Raw genomic sequence first — 20,442 nt, forward strand, 5'->3', positions numbered from 1 at the left:
ACCCACAAACCACAGCTGTAAAACTCATTTATCAAAACAACAAAGTAAAAAAAACAAAGTAATATAAAGCGTACTTAGTGTTTTGGCGAGAGGGACGACCGCTTCCTCCAGGAGTTTAGCATCAGCACTGAAACATGAAGAAAGAGAGAATTTTATTATTCAGAGTTTGAGTGGTTTTATCTGACTGTACGATACTATGGCAATTATTTATTATCAATTGAAATTGTTTAGATAAATAATAGTTACTAATGCATTTTTATAGGGATAAGGATGTACCAAACACATTTTTTTGAGCCCGAGACAGAGTAATTTTAAGTATCTGCTGATACCAAGTCAATGTGAATCTGACACTTTGTTAATGCAGTAAAGAAAAATAAATAATAAATAAATAAATAAAGAAAGAACTTATCCAAACTGTCTCTTTAGTTTTTTATTAATGTTTAATTATTATTAAAACAACAGTATCAAAACATCCAGTTAAACAAGTACTAAATTATTTAAATGATTTAAATGATTTAAATTTGCATCTTTTCTTAAATAAACAAAATAAAAAATGTCACACAAAAGCAATTCTGTGATAAATCATAATTAAGATCATGATTCATATTTTTTTAATGCTGGTATTTCTCTATATGTTTGGGAGCTAGATTAAAAAAAAAAAAAAAATAATAATAATAATAATAATAATAATAATAATAATAATAATAATAATAATAATAATAATAATAATGCAGTGTGGTTTATTAGGCCTGGCAGACTAGATTTAGATTTGATGCTTTTAAAATTAGAATATTTTAATTTTACATCATCATCATCATTATTATTATTATTATTATTATTATTATTGTTATTACTATTATTATTATTATTATTATTATTTTAAAGTTATTCAGTTTCTAAATGAATAAAAGCTTTGTTGGAGGAAATAAACACTAGTGTAGCTGCATATATCGCATTTTAGAAAGATGAAAGATAAAATCCCATCCTTCTAAAATTACGTGATTGGCCCTGATTATTTTTAATCACATGATCAGATTGGGGACATCCCTATTCATCATTAAATCACAAGGCATAAAACAGTTATCAAATTTATCAAATAATTTATCATTTATTGCAATTATTATTAAGAGAATCTATAAAATCGTCCCAATTTTCTTGTTTTTATCTGAATATTTAAGATTATCCAGTGTATTTAGTGCCGAATCACAGAATCGTTGTTTTTTTTCTTTAGCCTCATTCAGAAATCCCTCCAGTTCCTCAGCAGAAATGGAAATGGAAATGTCGCACTCGATTATAAAGTCTGTCACATGATCAGGAAGTCTGAGAGCAGGATGTTTAATGTGGAATATTTTCCCCTGATTGTTCATCATTAATACCCTTAATAAAGTGTTCTCAGTCACAGAGCAGGAGGGTGAGTTCACCCTGCGGAAAGAGTTTTCCTTGTGAAGAAAAAGTATCCTTAAATTATACTGAAATACGTCTGTACTAATTTAGTTATGTTCCTTTGGAACCATAAATTTTTACTTTATTACTAATGTCTCTCCAAACAATCACTGATCATCAGTAAATTTTACATTTCATTTAAAGGAAATCAAGGGATCAGAGTCTGGAAGAAGAGTGGAGGTCTAGTGTGAAGTTTCCACCAATCAGTGATGGTTTGGAGAGTCATGTCTGTCATCTGCTGGTGTTGATCCACTGTGTTTTATTATCAAGTCTAAAGTCAGTGCAGTTTTGTTTTCCCACAAAATCTTACAGCACTTCATATCTTACAGCTTCCCTCTGCTGAAAACAACTTTTATGGAGATGAAGATTTCATTTTCCAGCAGGATTTGGCACACTGCCCACACTGCCAAAAGTACCAATTGGTCTAATATTTAAATTTTCTGAGACACTGATTTTTGAGTTTTTCATTGGCTGTAAGCCTTATAATCATCAACAATAAAATATATAAACACTTAAAGTAGATCACTCTGTGTTTAATATATATATAATATATGAGTTTACTAATATAGGAGTCAACTGAATAATTGCATATGTACATGTGTGAGCTGTTCAACTGAACATTAAAAACATATTAAAAGTGTAAATAAAATGTAGATTTAGCATCACATTCATTCTGAGAAGTGACACAAGTAAACTAAGACAGCACCCGGCTCTCTCGCCCTGACCTGCCGCTCACTCCTGCCACCGGGTGAGAGGCAGCTAGACGGGCAGAGCTGTTAAAAACAGGAGGTGAGACAGGTACAGAAACACAGACAGACATGACAGCTGAGCTCCAACAGCACACGGAAATAAAGAAATGAAGCAACGCAGCTGTGGACTGAGGGCAGAGCGGGGCTAAGAAAACCCTGTTCTGTTATTAAAGGGAAACCATGACATCACCACGCTAATTTTCCCTTAATAACCCGAATATATTCATTCAGAATTAATTCACAAATATGTAAACATGCCAGCGTTTCAGTTCACTGGCAGGACATGAACTCATTTCAAAACACTGGAACACAGGTGGGTGAATTAAACAGGAAGTTAGGACATACCTGTCCTCAGCTGTTATTAAGAGTCTTTATGTACACAGGTTACAGAGAACTAGTGTTTTATCCAGTTCATTATTAATCAAATTTAGACACATATATGTACACATATGGTTTAGAGTACTGTTTTCTTGACTTGATTGGAGACTAAATACAGTGTTATACATTTTCTAGACATTTTACATAAGGCGTAGGCCATTATTATTATGGATTATATATAGACATTACTTTATATATATATATATATATATATATATATATATATATATATATACATACAGTATATATACAGTATATATATATATATATATATATATATATATATATATATATATATATATATATAGTATAGACGTTGTGAATTAAAGTTACAATTTAGAAAAAGGTATCTGAAAAAAATATGAATTTAAAGAATTTTACAGATACTGAAAAGTTTTAAAATGATACCCAGCCTTTATCGCGTAACCCCAAGTTTGCGACGGCTGTGTGACATCTAAAAGTAAATCATATAGATAAATAAATAAGTCTAAATAGGTAAATGAATAAGAGATCAATAACAGTGTTATTAGTTGTAATTCTTTAAAAAGAGACCTGTTATAATCTCAGCTTTGGAACTCTATCTCTCTCTCTCTCCCTCTCTCTTTATCTCTCTTTCTTTCTATATCTCTCCACCTTTCTCTCTCTCTCTGCATCTCTCCATCTCTCTCTATCACAAACAGAAACTTTATTTAGTTTATTTCCTCCATTAAAAGCATCAAACCTGTCCTGAGATTTTATAGTGCAGTAATAAACTCAGCAGTAATAAAAATAGCTGTTTTTTTATATTACCCTAAAAAAAATATTTATCAATAACTATGTTTTTTTGGTTTGTTTGTTTCAAGTAAATAGGAATATTGTTAATGAATTTATTAAATATCGAGATTCATTATGGATCATTACAGATACTTTACTTTAAAAGTAGCAGGTATTCATGCAGTGAGGAAAAAATCCATTATAAAAGAAACAGGTGCATTAAGGCCATTTCTATACTATGAGCTCCAGGACGGGTTCTCACCTGCAGGTGGGGCTGGTGAAGGTGAAGGAGATGAGCTGGTTCCAGAAGGGCTCGTTCTCGGAGATGGACTCTGAACCAATCAGGGTTCGGATGCTCTCGCTCTCCGACAGGTCTCTCACTTGACTGGTGTTGGCACCCATCGCCCCCCCGTAACCAAACCGGGCTTCTTCAGACCTTCCTCATCCCCCACTGCTCCGAATCCTGACCCAACAAAACACACACAGCTCACTAATCAGAAACACTTTAAACATTTACATGCCTTGTTCTGTATACGGGCTACAGGTGTAGGTAATACAGACCTTTTTTCTGCAGTAAAATAACTTTATTATAATAACTTTTATTTACTTTCTGAAATTGTGAGGGTTTGAAATCTCCTACAGGAAACTTGGAGACGCTGCCTGTTTTCTCTCTATTCCACTTAAAAAATAATTAATAATTCCAGATCAGTAACAAGAATAAACCCAAATTCTGCAGGTTTGAAAATAGATGTTAAAAAAAAACTAAACAAACATAATGAAACTAAAGGTTTGGAGACATGAACGGTTTGAATTCAATTCAGGAAAATATTGATTCTTAAATGAAGTTCAGGAAAGAGTCAACTTTAAGATTTTATTCATTATATTTTGACATTAGCAGATTTACTTAAATATTTGTTTTATATTTTTTATCACAATTGCAATGAATCTTGTCAGTAATGTTCATTATTAAACATAAAAAAGAGCTTTTCATGTAATACTTAAATAGAAATCATCAAGATTTAGTGGTGTAATACCAGGCAGACAAAAAAATTAAAATCCAGGCCTGTTAAGGGTTTAAATAAAACAAAAGGTAATGAAGGAATATTAGATATTAGGGCTGAGTATCACCACTGATTTAAATAAACATTTATATTACATTGTATAAGATCCCACTTCGATTTAATTCAATATTTAATAGGGAGAATGTTCCTGATCCGATAATATTATTGAAATTTGGGGTTAATCACTACTTTATCAAAAATGTAGCGTTATGTTGTTACTCCACAAGTTAACTATGGGCTCTATATAGCCTATAGAGCTCACAGAGCATGTAATTAATGACATTATTTTATTTAGTTGCCCAACAGCACTATTAAAAACATAAAAAACCGAAATGTGACAAAAAAAAAAAAAAAGAAAACCAACATTTTTTTTTTGCAGTTTACACTTCTCCACTGACACAGGTTTATGCACCGGCACACACCTGTTAAACACACACACTTAAATACACACACACACACACCTCAGTACAAAGGGTTTACTGCAGCAGTGTCAGCTGATAGAATAAAATGTGTAAAAGCAGCTTCAGTGTTTGTTCATCACGTCTCCACCCTAAAGCCTGGTCAATCCACTTTCACAGTGATACTCGACCCTCTGATGCTTAGAGTCAGAACGCTTAGACACCCTTTAAACCCTTTTAACTCAGCCTGCCTATAACCATAGTGCTGGGAAACCAATCAAATTTATTTGTTTTAATAATGTTTTAATGCATTTTTTAATTGGGTAATGGAGTCACATGTACTTCATTACATTTTCTTGCATACACACTTATTTTATTTATGACTCATTGTTGTATTGCATGTAGATATTATGACACATATTATAATATATATAAGATGGGGGGGTGCTGTTTCTGTTGGGGGTCTTCTTGATAAAAGCAGAGATAATGCGCTTTAACTTTATTTAGAAATATGCATGGTTATTTTATGTTTAGGTTAACAGAAAGAAAGTTACAGGGGGTTGCTTTTTCTGGCAGGGGTGCTAAATTCGGCACAACAGCATTTATCTGACACTCTTATCCAGAGCAAATTATAAACAGGGTTATTTCTATTACAGAGTTCAGCCAACATAGAGTTAGGAGTCTTTTCCAAGGACTCTTATTGGTGTAACGCAACATTCAGTATATGATGTGGTAGCTCACTGGCAGGTAGTGGTGTTATCCACTGCACCACACCAACCAGGGTTTAAAAGCTGCAGCTAATAACCAAAAGGTGGTATTAAGTTGCCTGCGGGAAACATTATGCAAAGAGGTTATAGTATTTCAGTATTATAGACTGAACGCATGGGGTTTAAAACGTAAATAAACTAAATAAACACTGAATTTGTGAAGCAAACTTTAAGCAAGAACAGCAAACAGAGCAGCAAACCCATCCCACTGACAGCCTGGCTAACTCTGAGCTGAGGTAACTAACAAGCTAAAAACTGAGATATTGATTATTTTATAATATTTATTCCCCGTTTTATCTTATCACAGACTGATAGCCTAGATACTTATCTATCTGTTTATCTAGTTATGTAGTTAGCTAGCTGTCATTAGCCGCAAGCTAACCCCCAGCCCGCAGCTTTACACTGAGCTCAGCTAGCGTTAGCTTAGCATGCTAACCAGCGTTAAAGCGCACTCACCGGGTGAATGTCAGCTCTGAGTTCGGTATAAACCGGTAACCGCGGGTCCTGAGAGCGGGTCCTGTGTTCTGTTCCCGGTGATAAACAGGAGAAATCCCGAGATAATGAGAAACAGTGCAGGAGGGTCTGTGGTTAGCCTGTTAGCCTCACAGCTCCTGCTGAACACGGATCCACGTCGCAGGTGACGCAGCGTGCGTGACGATCACGCGCAAAACCCCGCCCACCCAAACAGAGCCGCGGTGGGATACTGGATAATGAACATTGTAGTTTTATTCTATAAACTACAGACATAATTTCTCCCAAATTCCAAATAAAAATATTCTCATTTAGAGCATTTATTTACAGAAAATGAGAAATGACTGAAATAACAAAAAAGATGCAGAACTTTCAGACCTAAAATAATGCAAAGAAAGAAAAAAAAAATAAAGAAAAAGTTCATATTCATAAAGTTTTATATTCATATTCATTCAGTTCAGAAATAATCAATATTTGGTTTGTAAATCACAGTTTTCCTGACTTTTTTCTCATTTATTCCTGAATTTATCTGGATATTGGCATGATGGCTAAGTTACCTTTTAAGTATATTTTTGTCTACTTCGCTTTGTCAAGCAGGTCCTATTTAAGTGATTTCTTGATTGAGAACAGGTGTGGCAGTAATGAGGCCTGGGTGTGGTTAGAGAAATTAAACTCAGGTGTGATAAACTACAGTTAAGTTGTTGAAAATACTCACTGTTTTTATATTGTGTGTATATAAGTTTTATATCTTATACATTTCCATGATGTTTCTCCTAAACATCAAAATATTATATGTTAATATTTAAAAACATCCAAAAACAGGGATGAACTCAATATGACTGTTTCGGCATGTAATTAACTTAAATATGGATTTAATCCAGGATACTCCTTTTTTTATTATATGAGAGAAAAACATAACTGCCCTAGCACCTCTAGTCTTCCCAATGTGACAGGATTAAATGTGACAGGGTCGTATTTAGCACATCATAAAATAATAATAATAAAAAAATAGTACCATAAATGTATTCATACGTTTATATATCTATAAAAAAAAACAGTGTATATATTCATATAATATTTTATGAGAATGACGTCTGTTTCTGTTACACCACCAGAGGGCGCTTCCGAGTGAGTCCAATGAATGGGTTCATATGGAGCATCTGAGCAAAATCATAGCTTATATATGTTTAATAATTACATTATTTTAACAAAAATAAATGTATACATTTTTATTACCTTAAAACAAAATAATATCAGAAGTTTCAGCGATGAGCCTTTTACCAGTCAGCGAACTTTAGAAATATTAGCATCTTTAAAATAATGCAAATAAACAGGTAATTTGCCTCTGCGTTGTTTTGTTTTTGTTTAGATAAATACTTTATTCTTAAAGGAATATCCTGGATGAGTAGTTAGAATTCAGTCACTGATTGGTGGAAGCTTCACACTAGATCTCGAGCAGTTTGGACTGTGTGTCTCTCCACTCTTCCTCCAGACTCTGATCCCTTGATTTTGTTTTAAATGAAATGTAAAATGTACTGATGATCAGTGATGGTTTGGAGAGACATGTCTGTCATCTGCTGGTGTTGATCCACTGTGATTTATTATCAAGTCTAAAGTCAGTGCAGTTTTGTTTTCCCACAAAATCTTACAGCACTTCATATCTTACAGCTTCCCTCTGCTACTGACAACTTTTATAGAGATATGGATTTCGTTTTCCAGCAGTACCAATTGTTCTTAATATCAATATAGATATAATATTTAAATTTTCTGACACAGAGATTTTTTTTAAATTGGCTGTAATCCATAATCATCAACAATAAGTGAAACAAACGCTTAAAATAGTTCTGTGTTTAATACATCTATATAATGTATGAGCTTCACTTTTTTAACTGAATCACTAAAATATGATGCGCCTGTATATATGGGTGGTTGACAAAATGTGGCCTTTTTTTGGTCCAGTGTGTCAAATATATGTAAATTAGAAAAAAAAAAAGATATTGTTCAGAAAGTGCTGTTTTATATGAATTTACAGAACATTCATGGTCTAGTCTTTTATAATATTCTATATATAATTTTCTGAGACAATGATTTTTGGGTTTTCATTGGTTGTAAGATATAATCATCAGCAATAAAAGAAATAAACACTTAATTTTGAACCGGATTACTGAAATTAAGTAACTTTTTAATGACATTCAATTTTTTATTTTTTTTTTGAGATGCACTAGTATGTGGAAAATAATCAAAAATTAAAATTAGAATTAGAGTTGTAATTTAATAGGTTTAGGCAATGCTAGAAACTGCACAAACAGCTCACACAGAGAAAAACAAATAATGACAGTCACTGCAGCCCACAAATATGCATCTAATTCTTTATTTATATTTATTTATACAAAGTATATTACATTACAGTGCATTAAAAACGTACAATATTCTGTAAAAAGTAGAGTTTTCTTTGTTAGAGAATAAGGCACTGGGTGCTGCTGGTGATTCAGCAGTTCAGAAAAAACATCAACATTAAAAAAATACAAACAAGTTTCACATAATAGATTATTCAATATGGCAGATTGAGTTTAGTTTAAATATGTAACAGTTTAGATTCATAAAACCAGAGAGATAAACCCCTTTACCAAAGGGTGTATATATGCAGAGAACGGGATCAGAGTAAACCGGATCTTTATCTGTAACTTTAGAGGAAAAACCATGACACAAATCACAGAAACGAAAAATCAGGAGGTCTGAACGTCTGAAAACACCAGAAACAAAAACAGAGGGGGATGGAAGTGCAAAAAGGTGCAGCAGGATTACTGTAAACATGAGTTCACCACTTTCAAACCACACACACACACACACACACACACACATTACATGATATTCGCTTGTACACACTCACACTCGCACACACACACACAATCCTAATCCTCCCTAAAAAAAAAAAAGAAAAAAGAAATTCAGCTCTGGAAAAAAAATATTAGATAAGAGATCATCAAACCACCAAACTGAACTGCTTGAATTTTTGCACCAGGAGTAAAGCAGCATAAAGTTATCCAAAAGCAGTGTGTAAGACTGGTGGAGGAGAACATGATGCCAGGAAAACTGATATATGTATTGATTATTTCTGAACTCTTAAAACTTGTTTTCTTTGCATTATTTGAGGTCTGAAAGTTCTGCATCTTTTTTGTTATTTCAGCCATTTCTCATTTTCTGTAAATAAATGCTCTAAATGACTTAAATATTTTTATTCGGAAACTGAAATACCGTCCACCATCCGTGGTGGTTAGATGAACCTGCTGCATTAACGCACTGCTGGATAAAGCACAAGTAGGCCTGTCCAAATAATTACATTATCGATTTATCGTCCTCAATAATATTTGATAATCGTGACATCGTCTATTGTGTTTATTTGATGATTCATTTAATTTTTAATGTCTTTAAAAGTGTATGATTGATTTTTTATGATATTCTGTTATTACTATTATTTTAATGGCATTTAATGGTTTTAAAATGATAAAAATATATAGTCCACAAAAACATTCATATTGTGACAGGTCTAAGCACAAGCTAAACTAGGTGCCTTGTTTCAATGTGGGCTAATTATGACGTATATAGGAATTATTTTAACAGGAATCTGATCACGAGCCGACACCGGAGACGCATTTAAAACAAAAGGTGTGAACGGCGACACATTTAAACAATAGTTAGAGATCAGGTGACCCGGACGCACGTTAATGCCAGGTGTGAACAGAACCGTAGAGATCAAGTTAAACAATCCGATGAAATTTCATCAAATTAAAGACACTCAATCTCAGGAGAAACTCCTTCCTTCCTCATCCCCAACAGCTCCACAGCCAATCGGTGCAGCCCGTGCTGGGATGTGGACTGAATTAAAGGTGCATTGTGTAGGAATAAATAAATAATGGGCTTTCTGCTTCATTTAATCTCACGAAAAGGTCACTGCAGGTAAAAACCTCCAGGAAAAAAACAACATCTTAACTTTCAATAGAAGAAAATGTGCATAGATTACATTGGAGCATTTCTATTGGTCCCTTTATCGTGAAATCATTACAAGTCACTTTATGCCAATAAATTAAAAATAGCAAAGCATCTCAAAAATGGAGATACAAGGTTTGTGCATGACGATGCTAATCACTTCACGCACACTGATTATGATAATCCTGATTAACCACATAAAAGTGCAAAAGTGAACCCAAAACACACTTAAACCAGTCACTCAAATCAGTTCTATAGGTGATCTGAGACGAACCGGAGCCACTTATTATAACAGATACTAAATCACATGATATGACCTGGTGTACCCAAAAGCAGTGTGTAAGACTGGTGGAGGAGAACATGATGCCAAGATGCATGAAAAAAAAAACTGATTAAAAACCAACCAGGATTATTCCACCAAATATTGATTATTTCTGAACTCTTAAACTTTATGAATATGAACTTGTTTTCTTTGCATTATTTGAGGTCTGAAAGTTCTGTATCTTTTTTTTTGTTATTTCAGTCATTTCTCATTTTCTGTAAGTAAATGCTCTAAATTACAATATTTTTATTTGTAATTTGGGAGAAATGTTGTCTATAGTTTATAGAATAAAACAACAATGTTCATTTTACACCTTTACCATACACCTATCCCCAATCAATTATTTCTATATTATTTGGAATCTCATGCTGACCAGTGATGCCAAAAGAACCAATAGAACCAATAGAAAGGCTCCAAAATAACCTTAAATGATATAATGAAATATGAGTGAATTCTTTAAACTATATGGATTATAGAGACATACTGTAATTTACTGGATATGATAATATATAATATAATGTAATAGTGGATTTGAAAAAGCATTCATTAATCTTGTATACTGCTTCCATAGTTGATCCATTTCCAGAAGGGACCAAAAGAAAACCTCCAAAACTACCAAATAAGGAGTAAAAATTGTAATTGTAATTGTAAAAAATATTTTAACATAGTTTTAACGTAATGAAATGAGAAATCCAACACAATGCACCTTTAAAAAAATAAATATATGTATAATATCCTGAGGCGTAGAGTTCATCACACACTGCTTATAATAAAGTGTAGTTTTGTTGTTTGTTTTAGTGAGAGAGTGGTGAAAATTGTGATTTGTGGTGAGATTTCAATAAGAACGAACGTCTGATTCGCTTCCCTTTCTGTAAACACACACATACATTTTTACATATTTATATATAAGCCTAGGCATAAAATATATTTATTATATATTTAATATAATTTATTCTTATTGGCTCAATCTGCCTGTTCTTCCTCCACAGTCCAGTACACAGTCTCCTGACTTTTTTCTAAAGCTTTTCTGGACTCTAGTTTGGTGATTTGCTGGATCAGTGGTGCTAAAATGCACAAATCAATCATAACATTATGACCACCTCCTTGTTCCTAGATGTGTTATCCATATTTTCAGCTCCAGATAATATTAATTCTATAATTATAAAACTGCAAAACCACCTTCGAATGGTCATGATCTCACAGAGCAGCTATTATTATTATTTTTATTTTTTTTTATTATTATTTGGGTGGTGGGTCATTTTTATTCTCAGTACTTTTATTCTTAGCACTGATTAGCATGGTGGAGGTGGTGGTTTATGTGGTGTTAGTGTGTGTGTTGCGCTGATTGTACGAGTGAGTGGATCAGACAGTGCAGCAGTGCTGCTGGAGTTTTTAAACACCTCAGTGTTTAGGGATAACGAGTGCAGAAACAAGGAGGTGAAGAAACGGGACTGACTTCTTCTCTCTTTCTTTTTTTTGTAGATTTAAAACCAAAACCAAACCACATCTCATTTCATCTCTATTATCATTTATCTATCACTGATAAACCCCCGGTGTGTGTTGGTGAACGGACCAATAAAAATGGTCTTAAATCATAAGGAAACCAACCTTCGTCACATTAAAGGAAAAGAACTCCGGTGTAAAAATGATTTTAGTGTAGTAAAAACATGATAAAGAGTACTAAGCTTTGTTAAAGGCTCTCCTGCAGCTTTCCAAGATCCAGCAATTGCAATGTGCAGTTTGTCCAAACATGCTTTAGAATGGGTTTAAATGATGCGTATTTTGCTCCTGCAGATATAAATAGCTTTTTTCTTCCACATTGGATTGCCCTGACATTTAAATGTATTAAGTGATGTATTAAGCACTTTAAAACTACACAGGAAGCTTATTAAAAACTACAAAAAAAGAAAGAAGACGAAATGGTTCACCTTTGTGCCTCGTCACTCTACTGATCATGACTATACTTTAAGATGACCGCGCCTGGAGACAAAGCAACACTACAGGTTGCAAGCAGTGTTTTTCAAGAAGCTTCTTTTGCACTCTTAAAGATTTTAATCCCTCGTTTTAAATGTCAGAGCTCTCTAGATTCTACCAATGCAGTGTGGAGCTACTTTGAGCTGGATAATGGTGTAAAACGCGATTTATCTGCAGGGGCAAAAATATGCCCCATTTAAACCCATTCTAAAGCCTGTTTGGACTAACTGCACAAAATGACTGGATCTCGGAAAGCTGCAGGAAAGTGGAGGTGAGCTATTCAACAAAGCTTAGTACTTTTATCATGTTTTATTATACGCAAAGTCAATTTCACACTGTAGTTCTCCTTTAACCCACAGTATAAAAGTTCAGGAAGTTCTCGCCACTCGTTCTTCTGTAGAGATAGCACAGTGATGACACCATCACCTCTGACATCACTTCCTCCGTCTCGCTGGTTGAAACACGGGCGTGTCTCAGATGTTCTCGGCCTGAGGAACCTCCCGGATGCTTTCCCGAAGTTCAGGACGCGCTCGCGGTTTCTGCCGGATGCTGCGGCCCGAGGCGATGAGGTCGGCGTATCCGCGTGAGTGAGAGAAGGCATACGCAGAGCGGCGTGAGCGTCCGCCACGCTGAAACGCTGGAGGCTTCCTCCTCTTCTCCTCCTCCTCCTCCTCCAACTCATACTTCTTCTTGTTTTTCTGAACCTACAAGTGAGAAAAAAAATAGAGTTAAATCAAGACAGACGATGCAAAACCTACAATTTCCTTATTTTCCTTTATTTCCTTTATTTTTTACATTAGAAATGAATTAATATTTCGACCAAACTATGATTAAGAAAAACATATGTAATTATTTCATAAACGGTAAAGCAGTTTTTAAAGCAGGGGTGTCCAAACTAAAGCCCGCGGGCCATTTGCGGCCCATTTCCTTTTTTGAAATGGCCCACAAGGTATTTTAGAAATAAAAGTGAAGGTGGCCCACAATTAAGCAGGTTTTTATAATGTGAGATTCAAAGTTTGAACTCTAGTTGTCAGAAAACAGCCAAAGAGTCTAAAAGCGGAGAGAGTGTACAGTTGTAGTGCAGAAAAACGGACCAAAGAGTCTAAAAGTGGAGAGAGTGCGCAGTTGTAGCGCAGAAAACGAGCCAATGAATCTAAAAGCATCATGTACATTTGATCCGCCTAATGTACTATAATGTAGGATATGAAGCATAGCTGTAAAAATGTGATTTGATTTGATTGCACGCGTGAAGAAGATCAGGAGATGTGTGGCAGAAATTGATGTAGATTAAACACAGCTCTTACTTTGTCTCCTACAGAAGGCCAGATGGTTTTGGAGAGGAACTGGATGCAGATGACTGGCAGGAGGCTGATGCCCACGGTGAGAATGATGGTGAGCCACAGGTAGGGCTGCCGCAGAGCGTTTGAAGCCACACCTGAGGAAAAGCAGAACAGAATTACCCTGATTATTATAAATAACAGCTTTTTAAAGCAATAGATGCCAGTTTAAAAGAAGTTCACTACCCAAATTTAACCAGCCTAGAGCCCTAGTATTATACACCTCTATATACAACCAATCAAAAGTGATTCATAATTAAAGCAAAATAAAATGTGGTTCCCAAATACTTTTAAGTAGTTTTAGTCCAGTAGTTTTATTGTCAATACTGCATATGGATAGAACATACAGATAACTGCGTGAAATTGCATTACTCTCCAACCCAAAGTTCCAGTAAAAAATAAAAAATAAAAAATAAATAAATAATGCGATAGTTTAACTAAAATACAATGTACAAAGAAAAAAGTTTTATCACTTTTTCCTGTGAGCAGAAAACAAGAAAACTAATGCCGTGTTTCGTTTTTCCAAGTCGAATGTGTTCATTTTCTTATTTTCAGTGGAAAATTAAGAATTTAAACTGAAACGCTCCTACTCAGAAAATTGGGAAAGCTTTACAAACACAAAAGCAGTAGTATTATATAGTTTATTATCTTTTCCACGTATTATTCTCTCATTAAATCAGTTATACACACAGTAATGTACAAGTTCTATCTGTGGACACGATTCCATGGAGTTTGGATGTGCAAAATACTGCATATAATGCACTGATATTGACTATCGCTAGCAATGCTAATCTGGAACAATGCTAAGCTAATTCTAACAATAATAACCTAATAGCTACAATATCTAAGGTAAATGGAACGAAATGGAGCATGGAGCATAAGACTAAAACTAAGAAATATCAACTGTAAAAATAAACACTGTACATGAATAAAGGTTCAGTAAATACAGCGTAATCATTACCTGTAAAGGTGAAGGCGGAGGGGAAGAGGACGTGTATTCCTGCACTCTGTATGTCGAACATAACGCCAAAGTAAATGGCTATACTGCCCAACACAGCGAAGCAGTTCACAAACGTCCAATAGGATGTGTCCAAAGAGATCTGCAGGAAACACACAGTAAACGTTACAGCTTCATTACTCCACATGGTGGCGCTATGATCAATCAAACGAATACTTTTTTCTTTCTGGACCTGGACTCCCCACCTCTGTAGTGTTTAACTATAGGTTTAAATAGGATCTCCGGTGGATTTGGTGTTTTACAGAGACTCTAAGACTAGGTCAGTATAGGCTGATCTGCACTTAGCAGGGCATTATTACACATGTTGTAAAGTAACATATGACATTGTAAAGACTGTTATTAGTGTAAAAATGACTTTATTTTAAGACGTGTATAACTGTTGTCTGTCTCGCTGCTTCCTGGTGTCCCAGTGCTGTAAGCCAATCAGAGGTGTATGTTTGCATGTATGAATATTCATGAGCAAGAGCCGAAATCCTATCGCGTTATACTGGATCACTGGAGCACTATTTTTTATTTTTTTCCCACAAAAACCAGCTCACATAGCATTCGTTCATACTAGAAACGCAACTAGACATTTTAAAATGAATGAAAAATGGAATGAGATCTTTAAACCCCTGCTGTCCAGGGAATACTGATTGCATTTACATAATCAGGGGTTACCTGATCGGTGGTTAACAGGGTGCTGTAGGGGATGACGTGGGTGTACCTGTAGGTTGACGGTGATGATGAGGGAGGAGGCGGTGACCACAGCGAAGGACTGGTAATCAGAGGGAGCCTCCCCGTCCTGACCCATGGTCTGCAGAAACGCTCCGTACGGGATGAAGAAGATGATGAGGGAGGTGAAGATGCCGTGGAACAGACTGATGAAGAAGTTCTTGTAATTAAACAGACTCCCCTTCTGACCCGGAAGATACAGCTTCGGAAACCGCAAACTCAGTTTATCATTCACGTCCTGCAAAAAGAACAGAAGAGCCAAGAATTCATAAAAAAAACAATATATATATATATATATATATATATAAAACACACCGTACAATTCGAATTGATCTTCTTTTAAATTATCCTGTATCGATATATCTATATTCTTTCTTACACAATGTTCAAAAAAAGCCTGCTAGAGTAGTTAAACAAGATCTGAGTTTCTATTTAAAAATTCACACCTTAAATTCCACCTTAAATCTGGCAGCAGTTGCATTCAGAGTAAAAGCTTTTTCTGACACAGAGTTGAGAGTATGTTTACATTACATTTACACTATTGTTGTGTTAGACATGTTAAATAACAATAATACAGAAACATTTATGTAATCTGTTTTGAGATAATTCTTCATGTAAACACTCATCTTATTTTTTTATGGTTGTGCAATTAAATCAGTTCTCAGGAAAAAAAAACTCTTTCATATCTAAACAAAACCTGTTATTGTATTGGTGAAATATTCCTAAACAAATCAATTTTAAATCAAATTGGGACCTTAGAATTATTCTAATCAATTCTGTAAATTAATGGTGATCGCCAGCCTGAATTATGATATAGTGAATCAGTATGTAAAAGTCAAACTAAAGAAAACAGACTTAAACTAAAATCTCACCTGATCCAGCAGCCCAACGAGCAGCACAGGTAAGCTGCTGTAGAGGACGTTGTAAAGAGTGATGAACCAGTCTTCATACGCAGTCTAACAAACAATAGACAAAACAGACAAAAATTACACTCATAAAGCATTTTTAGACACTGAATAGGTTATAAGACCTTGACTAAATTTAACCGCATATTTTAGTAAAAGATCCTTTTTCTATAATTCACCTGAGCAGAGTATCCATTAAAGAAGGAGAACCAGAAGTGAACCAGGGTGAAGGCGAAGTTCTTGTAGAAGAAGTAACGCAGGAATTTGCACATGCGGATGTAGGACCAGCGGCCGTGCACCAGCAGGAGGCGCTGTAGGTAACGGAACTGAGCGAAGGCGTAGTCGCTGGACATCACCGCCTGCATGCCCTCCTGCCCACTGATGCCCACGCCGATATCTGCAGCTGTAGAAGAAAACAAAATACGAGAAAATGATGAGGAAGATGGATGATCACAAACCATCAAACCAAACTGAACTGCTTGAATTTTTGCACCAGGAGTAAAGCAGCATAAAGTTATCCAAAAGCAGTGTGTAAGACTGGTGGAGGAGAACATGATGCCAAGATGCATGAAAAAAAAACTGTGATTAAAATTTCTGCATCTTTTTTTTTGTTATTTCAGCAATTTCTCATTTTCTGTAAATAAATGCTCTAAATGAGAATATTTTTATTTGGAATTTGGGAGAAATGTTGTCTGTAGTTTATAGAATAAAACAACACTGTTCATTTTACTCAAACATAAACCTATAAATAGCAAAACCAGAATCTCAAATCACCGGAGCTAAATGCCTTGTTTACTCTTCTACTCACTCTTGATCATGTTGACGTCGTTGGCTCCGTCTCCGATGGACAGAGTCACTGCTTTCTTGTAGCGTTTCACCAGGCTGACCACGTTGGCCTTCTGTTTGGGGGTCACGCGGCAGCAGATGACGGCGCTGCACTCGCAGGCCATGTCCACGAAGTCCCGCTGCCTCAGCTCCTTCTCCCAGTCGTCCATGGGCTGGCCGTCCTGCGGGTTGGAGGGGGGCGGGCGCTTCCCCAGACGCCTCAAACGCAAACGCCGACGCTTCTTCTTCTTCTCACACAGAATCTCATTCTGTAGAAACAGCAGAGAAACAAGAAATCAACTTTCACCATTTAATAACCTCACCACCACCCAAATAATAATAATATTAACTGCTCTATGGTGGTTTTCTATGCTGTGGGATCACAGGACCATCAATAAACAGGTGCAGAAACAAGGAGATGTTCATAATATTATGCTTGATGTGCATGGTAAGGTATTAGACTGAGGATGCACCTACCAGCCAGCCTCCGGTGATGATGAGAGCGTTTTTTCCGGGTTCGGTGAAAAAAGGCTCCGTCACTTTCTTATTCCGGTCTCTACGCAGTTCATTCCTCCTCCTCGTCATCCTGTCCGACAGTTTCCCGCTGTAAGAACAGAGAGAGAGCACGGTTAGGGTCTGGGGTGGTATTTAGCAGAGCATCTTACATCATATTTTACCCCAAAATAAAGAACAACTAGCAGTGATGAAACACAAAAACCAGTCAAATCAAATTTTATTTTATTTAATTTGTGGCAACTATTCAGTTAGTATTATTCATTAGTGGAAACAACCAGTTCTATTTTCATTTCCAACCAGGATTTAAATTATTATTTTTTTTATTCTTTATTACAACTTTTTAACCTTTTTCATGACCAAACCGAAAGGCCAGAGACATTTATCTGTTCACACGGACAATTTTAGACAGGCGCTGACGGTCACAATCAATACCACCAACTCCAATAAATCACACTGCCTTGCTATGAGCACACTGGCCAGTATTATTCAGTCAGGTGTGGGTGTTCTCAAGCGATCTCTTAAGACGGAACTTCATGATCTATTAGCTTATATCTATAGATCTATCTAATTATATTCAGAAATAAGGTACTTTGAAATTTGAAATTATAGAAATTAGAAACATGCCAAAAGTCAAACTAATATGAAACTAATACGTGTGTAAAAGAGCAAACAAAACATCACAGTTCATCTCCTCACTTCACATCCTCTCCATAGTGGATCTTCATGCCGTCCGTCAGCAGCTCACAGGAGTATCCAATGTTCACAGCAGTTTCTGTTTCAACACAGAAATATGAGATTTTAAATGCACAATTCATAAAAAATACACATTACATACATTTTAAGATGACTGAGCATTTTACTAATAACTTGATTTCTATTTCATTTTCAGCATTTGGCAAAGAAAATATATTTTTATACACCAAATCAAGCTACTGACCTTTCTTGTCTCCAGTCAGAACCCATATCTTGATGTTGGCTTTGGCCAGTTTAGCGATGGTTTCTGGAACTCCGTCCTGAAGTTTGTCTTCGATGGCTGTTGCTCCGATCAGCTAAATGAGGAACAAACAGAAGATTTTAGTTTGATCAGATGTCGCCCCTTCTATAACCCTCTATATTCAGCATAGATATTTATACAGCTTTAAAAAACAGTATCTTCTACTCAGTGATAAAACTCCTGCATCCGGACTGCAATTGAAAAAACAGGAGGACCAGTGAGTTTTCAAGGCTTTCTCTGTAATATTACATTGCAGAGTTCAGTAGCTCCTCCATTTCCACTCGCTGTTGTGTTTACACTTGGATCTTCGTGGAAACGTGCACCCAAAGTGTAATTACGGTGCGTGGCAGTGGACAAATATTTATTTTATTAATAAACTCAGAGATGTGTTAAGTGTGTTTTTTTTAATTGAGCCTTGCTCAGTTTTTGTTTTTTTTTGTTGTTTTTTTTAAAAAACAAAGTAAAAAATCTATAAATGATAGCTTCATACCATCAGGTTGGTCTCGATGAGTTCGGAGACCCGGTCCAGCGCCTGATCGCGGTCAGTCATGGCCACGCTGGCCTCCTTGTGTTTCTGAGCCCACGCCGCGTACTCCGCTGCACTGATATCTTTATAACACAAACACAGCGTCCGCAGCGTCTCGTTCGCAAAACCCTGCGTGAGAAAAAGGAGAAAATACTAAAATATCCAGGTAAAATTCCACTGCCAGACTTTGGCTCAGAGACTAACTTTGGATTGTATACCTCTTGGTGAAAGACTGTTTACTGCTAGATACTGTATTTTATATTATGATAAGAATATTAAGTATTATTAACAATTTAAAGTGCCATAAAGATAGATAAAATACTATAAAGCACTGGTGTGCAAAGCAGATGACCTCAGAAAAAAAGTAATGCATGCACAAAAATATTAATGATTGTGTTTAACCTGGTAGATCCTGTATAAAAGCTTAAAATTTCAGTTTTCAGTTTCATAGGTCCTACAATTGAACCCTGTGGAACTCCACCATTCACAGTAGTTTCAATAATAGTACAGTATTTAAGCCTATGATTTAAAGAGGTGCCATGTAGACAGTGCAGTCCACTACATTCCCTCTACACTACAGTCCTGTAATTTCAAGAAAAAAAATATTTTATAAATAAAACCAATAATCAATCATTTGCAGATTGGATTAAGTGCAAGGTGAATAAAGCCACACAGAAGCTCCAGTAGGAGAGGCTTTAACATTTCATATACTGTTATAAGTACTGCATGTACAGTACACTCACATCCAGAGCCTCCTGGGTGGTTTCTTTGTGTTTGGAGTTCGGACTGAGCCGCTGGTAGATCACAGTATCGGCTCCCTTACAGTACAGCCTTATACGACCATCAGGACACTTCACTACACACACACACACACATTCACAATAGAAGAGAACACAATACAATATAGCATCACATTTATACATTTCTACATTTATTTTTATTCTCAATTTACTCATTTTTATTTTTCCCCAATTTTTTATAAGGCCAGGATTCACACAGTAAATTGTGGGAAAGATAAACGGACCAATAAAAAAGATCCAGAATAATTTAATGCCTGACTTTCACTGACTTTCACAGACACTGACCGGTTTTCAACTGAACACAAAGCGACAAACTGTGTGAGCACCCCTTTAAATTCTGTGATGTTAAATTGCAGGAAAATACAACACTGTTATCAGAATCCCCTGAATCAGAAGCTCCTCCCACTAGTTGCTGACAGAAGCCAACCAGTCAGGTTCGTCGTTCCTGCACTCGGCAAAACATGAAACATCAAATCTGAAACTTCAAATCAGATTCACTGAATT

The 20,442-nt window shown here is 35.6% G+C and overlaps 2 protein-coding genes and 1 long non-coding RNA gene across 3 annotated transcripts in view; all 3 read right to left on the reverse strand.

The window, feature by feature from the left end:
- The window catches only part of dym (dymeclin), an 85,212-nt gene extending 79,010 nt beyond the window's left edge, over positions 1-6,202 (reverse strand). The window contains exons 1-3 of the mRNA XM_022676678.2: positions 6,006-6,202; positions 3,586-3,786; positions 75-127 (exon numbers count right to left, since the gene is read on the reverse strand). Of these exons, the coding sequence (XP_022532399.2) occupies positions 75-127; positions 3,586-3,725 (193 nt within the window). The 5' untranslated portion in view covers positions 3,726-3,786; positions 6,006-6,202. The remainder of the gene's footprint in view (positions 1-74; positions 128-3,585; positions 3,787-6,005) is intronic.
- Positions 6,203-8,375: 2,173 nt separating this feature from the next.
- LOC125782410 (uncharacterized) overlaps positions 8,376-20,442 on the reverse strand; it is a 318,736-nt gene continuing 306,669 nt past the window's right edge. The window contains exon 2 of the long non-coding RNA XR_007425058.1: positions 8,376-10,395. This is a non-coding gene — a long non-coding RNA (uncharacterized LOC125782410). The remainder of the gene's footprint in view (positions 10,396-20,442) is intronic.
- The window catches only part of atp8b1 (ATPase phospholipid transporting 8B1), a 36,310-nt gene continuing 24,243 nt past the window's right edge, over positions 8,376-20,442 (reverse strand). The window contains exons 17-28 of the mRNA XM_007252770.4: positions 19,882-19,994; positions 19,103-19,267; positions 18,556-18,667; positions 18,315-18,390; positions 17,580-17,706; positions 17,086-17,371; positions 16,457-16,680; positions 16,245-16,328; positions 15,365-15,610; positions 14,602-14,740; positions 13,608-13,738; positions 8,376-13,007 (exon numbers count right to left, since the gene is read on the reverse strand). Of these exons, the coding sequence (XP_007252832.3) occupies positions 12,777-13,007; positions 13,608-13,738; positions 14,602-14,740; positions 15,365-15,610; positions 16,245-16,328; positions 16,457-16,680; positions 17,086-17,371; positions 17,580-17,706; positions 18,315-18,390; positions 18,556-18,667; positions 19,103-19,267; positions 19,882-19,994 (1,934 nt within the window). The 3' untranslated portion in view covers positions 8,376-12,776. The remainder of the gene's footprint in view (positions 13,008-13,607; positions 13,739-14,601; positions 14,741-15,364; positions 15,611-16,244; positions 16,329-16,456; positions 16,681-17,085; positions 17,372-17,579; positions 17,707-18,314; positions 18,391-18,555; positions 18,668-19,102; positions 19,268-19,881; positions 19,995-20,442) is intronic.

This window comes from Astyanax mexicanus, chromosome 17 (genome assembly GCF_023375975.1).
Source record: "Astyanax mexicanus isolate ESR-SI-001 chromosome 17, AstMex3_surface, whole genome shotgun sequence".
Classification (NCBI taxonomy): Eukaryota; Metazoa; Chordata; class Actinopteri; order Characiformes; family Acestrorhamphidae; genus Astyanax; species Astyanax mexicanus.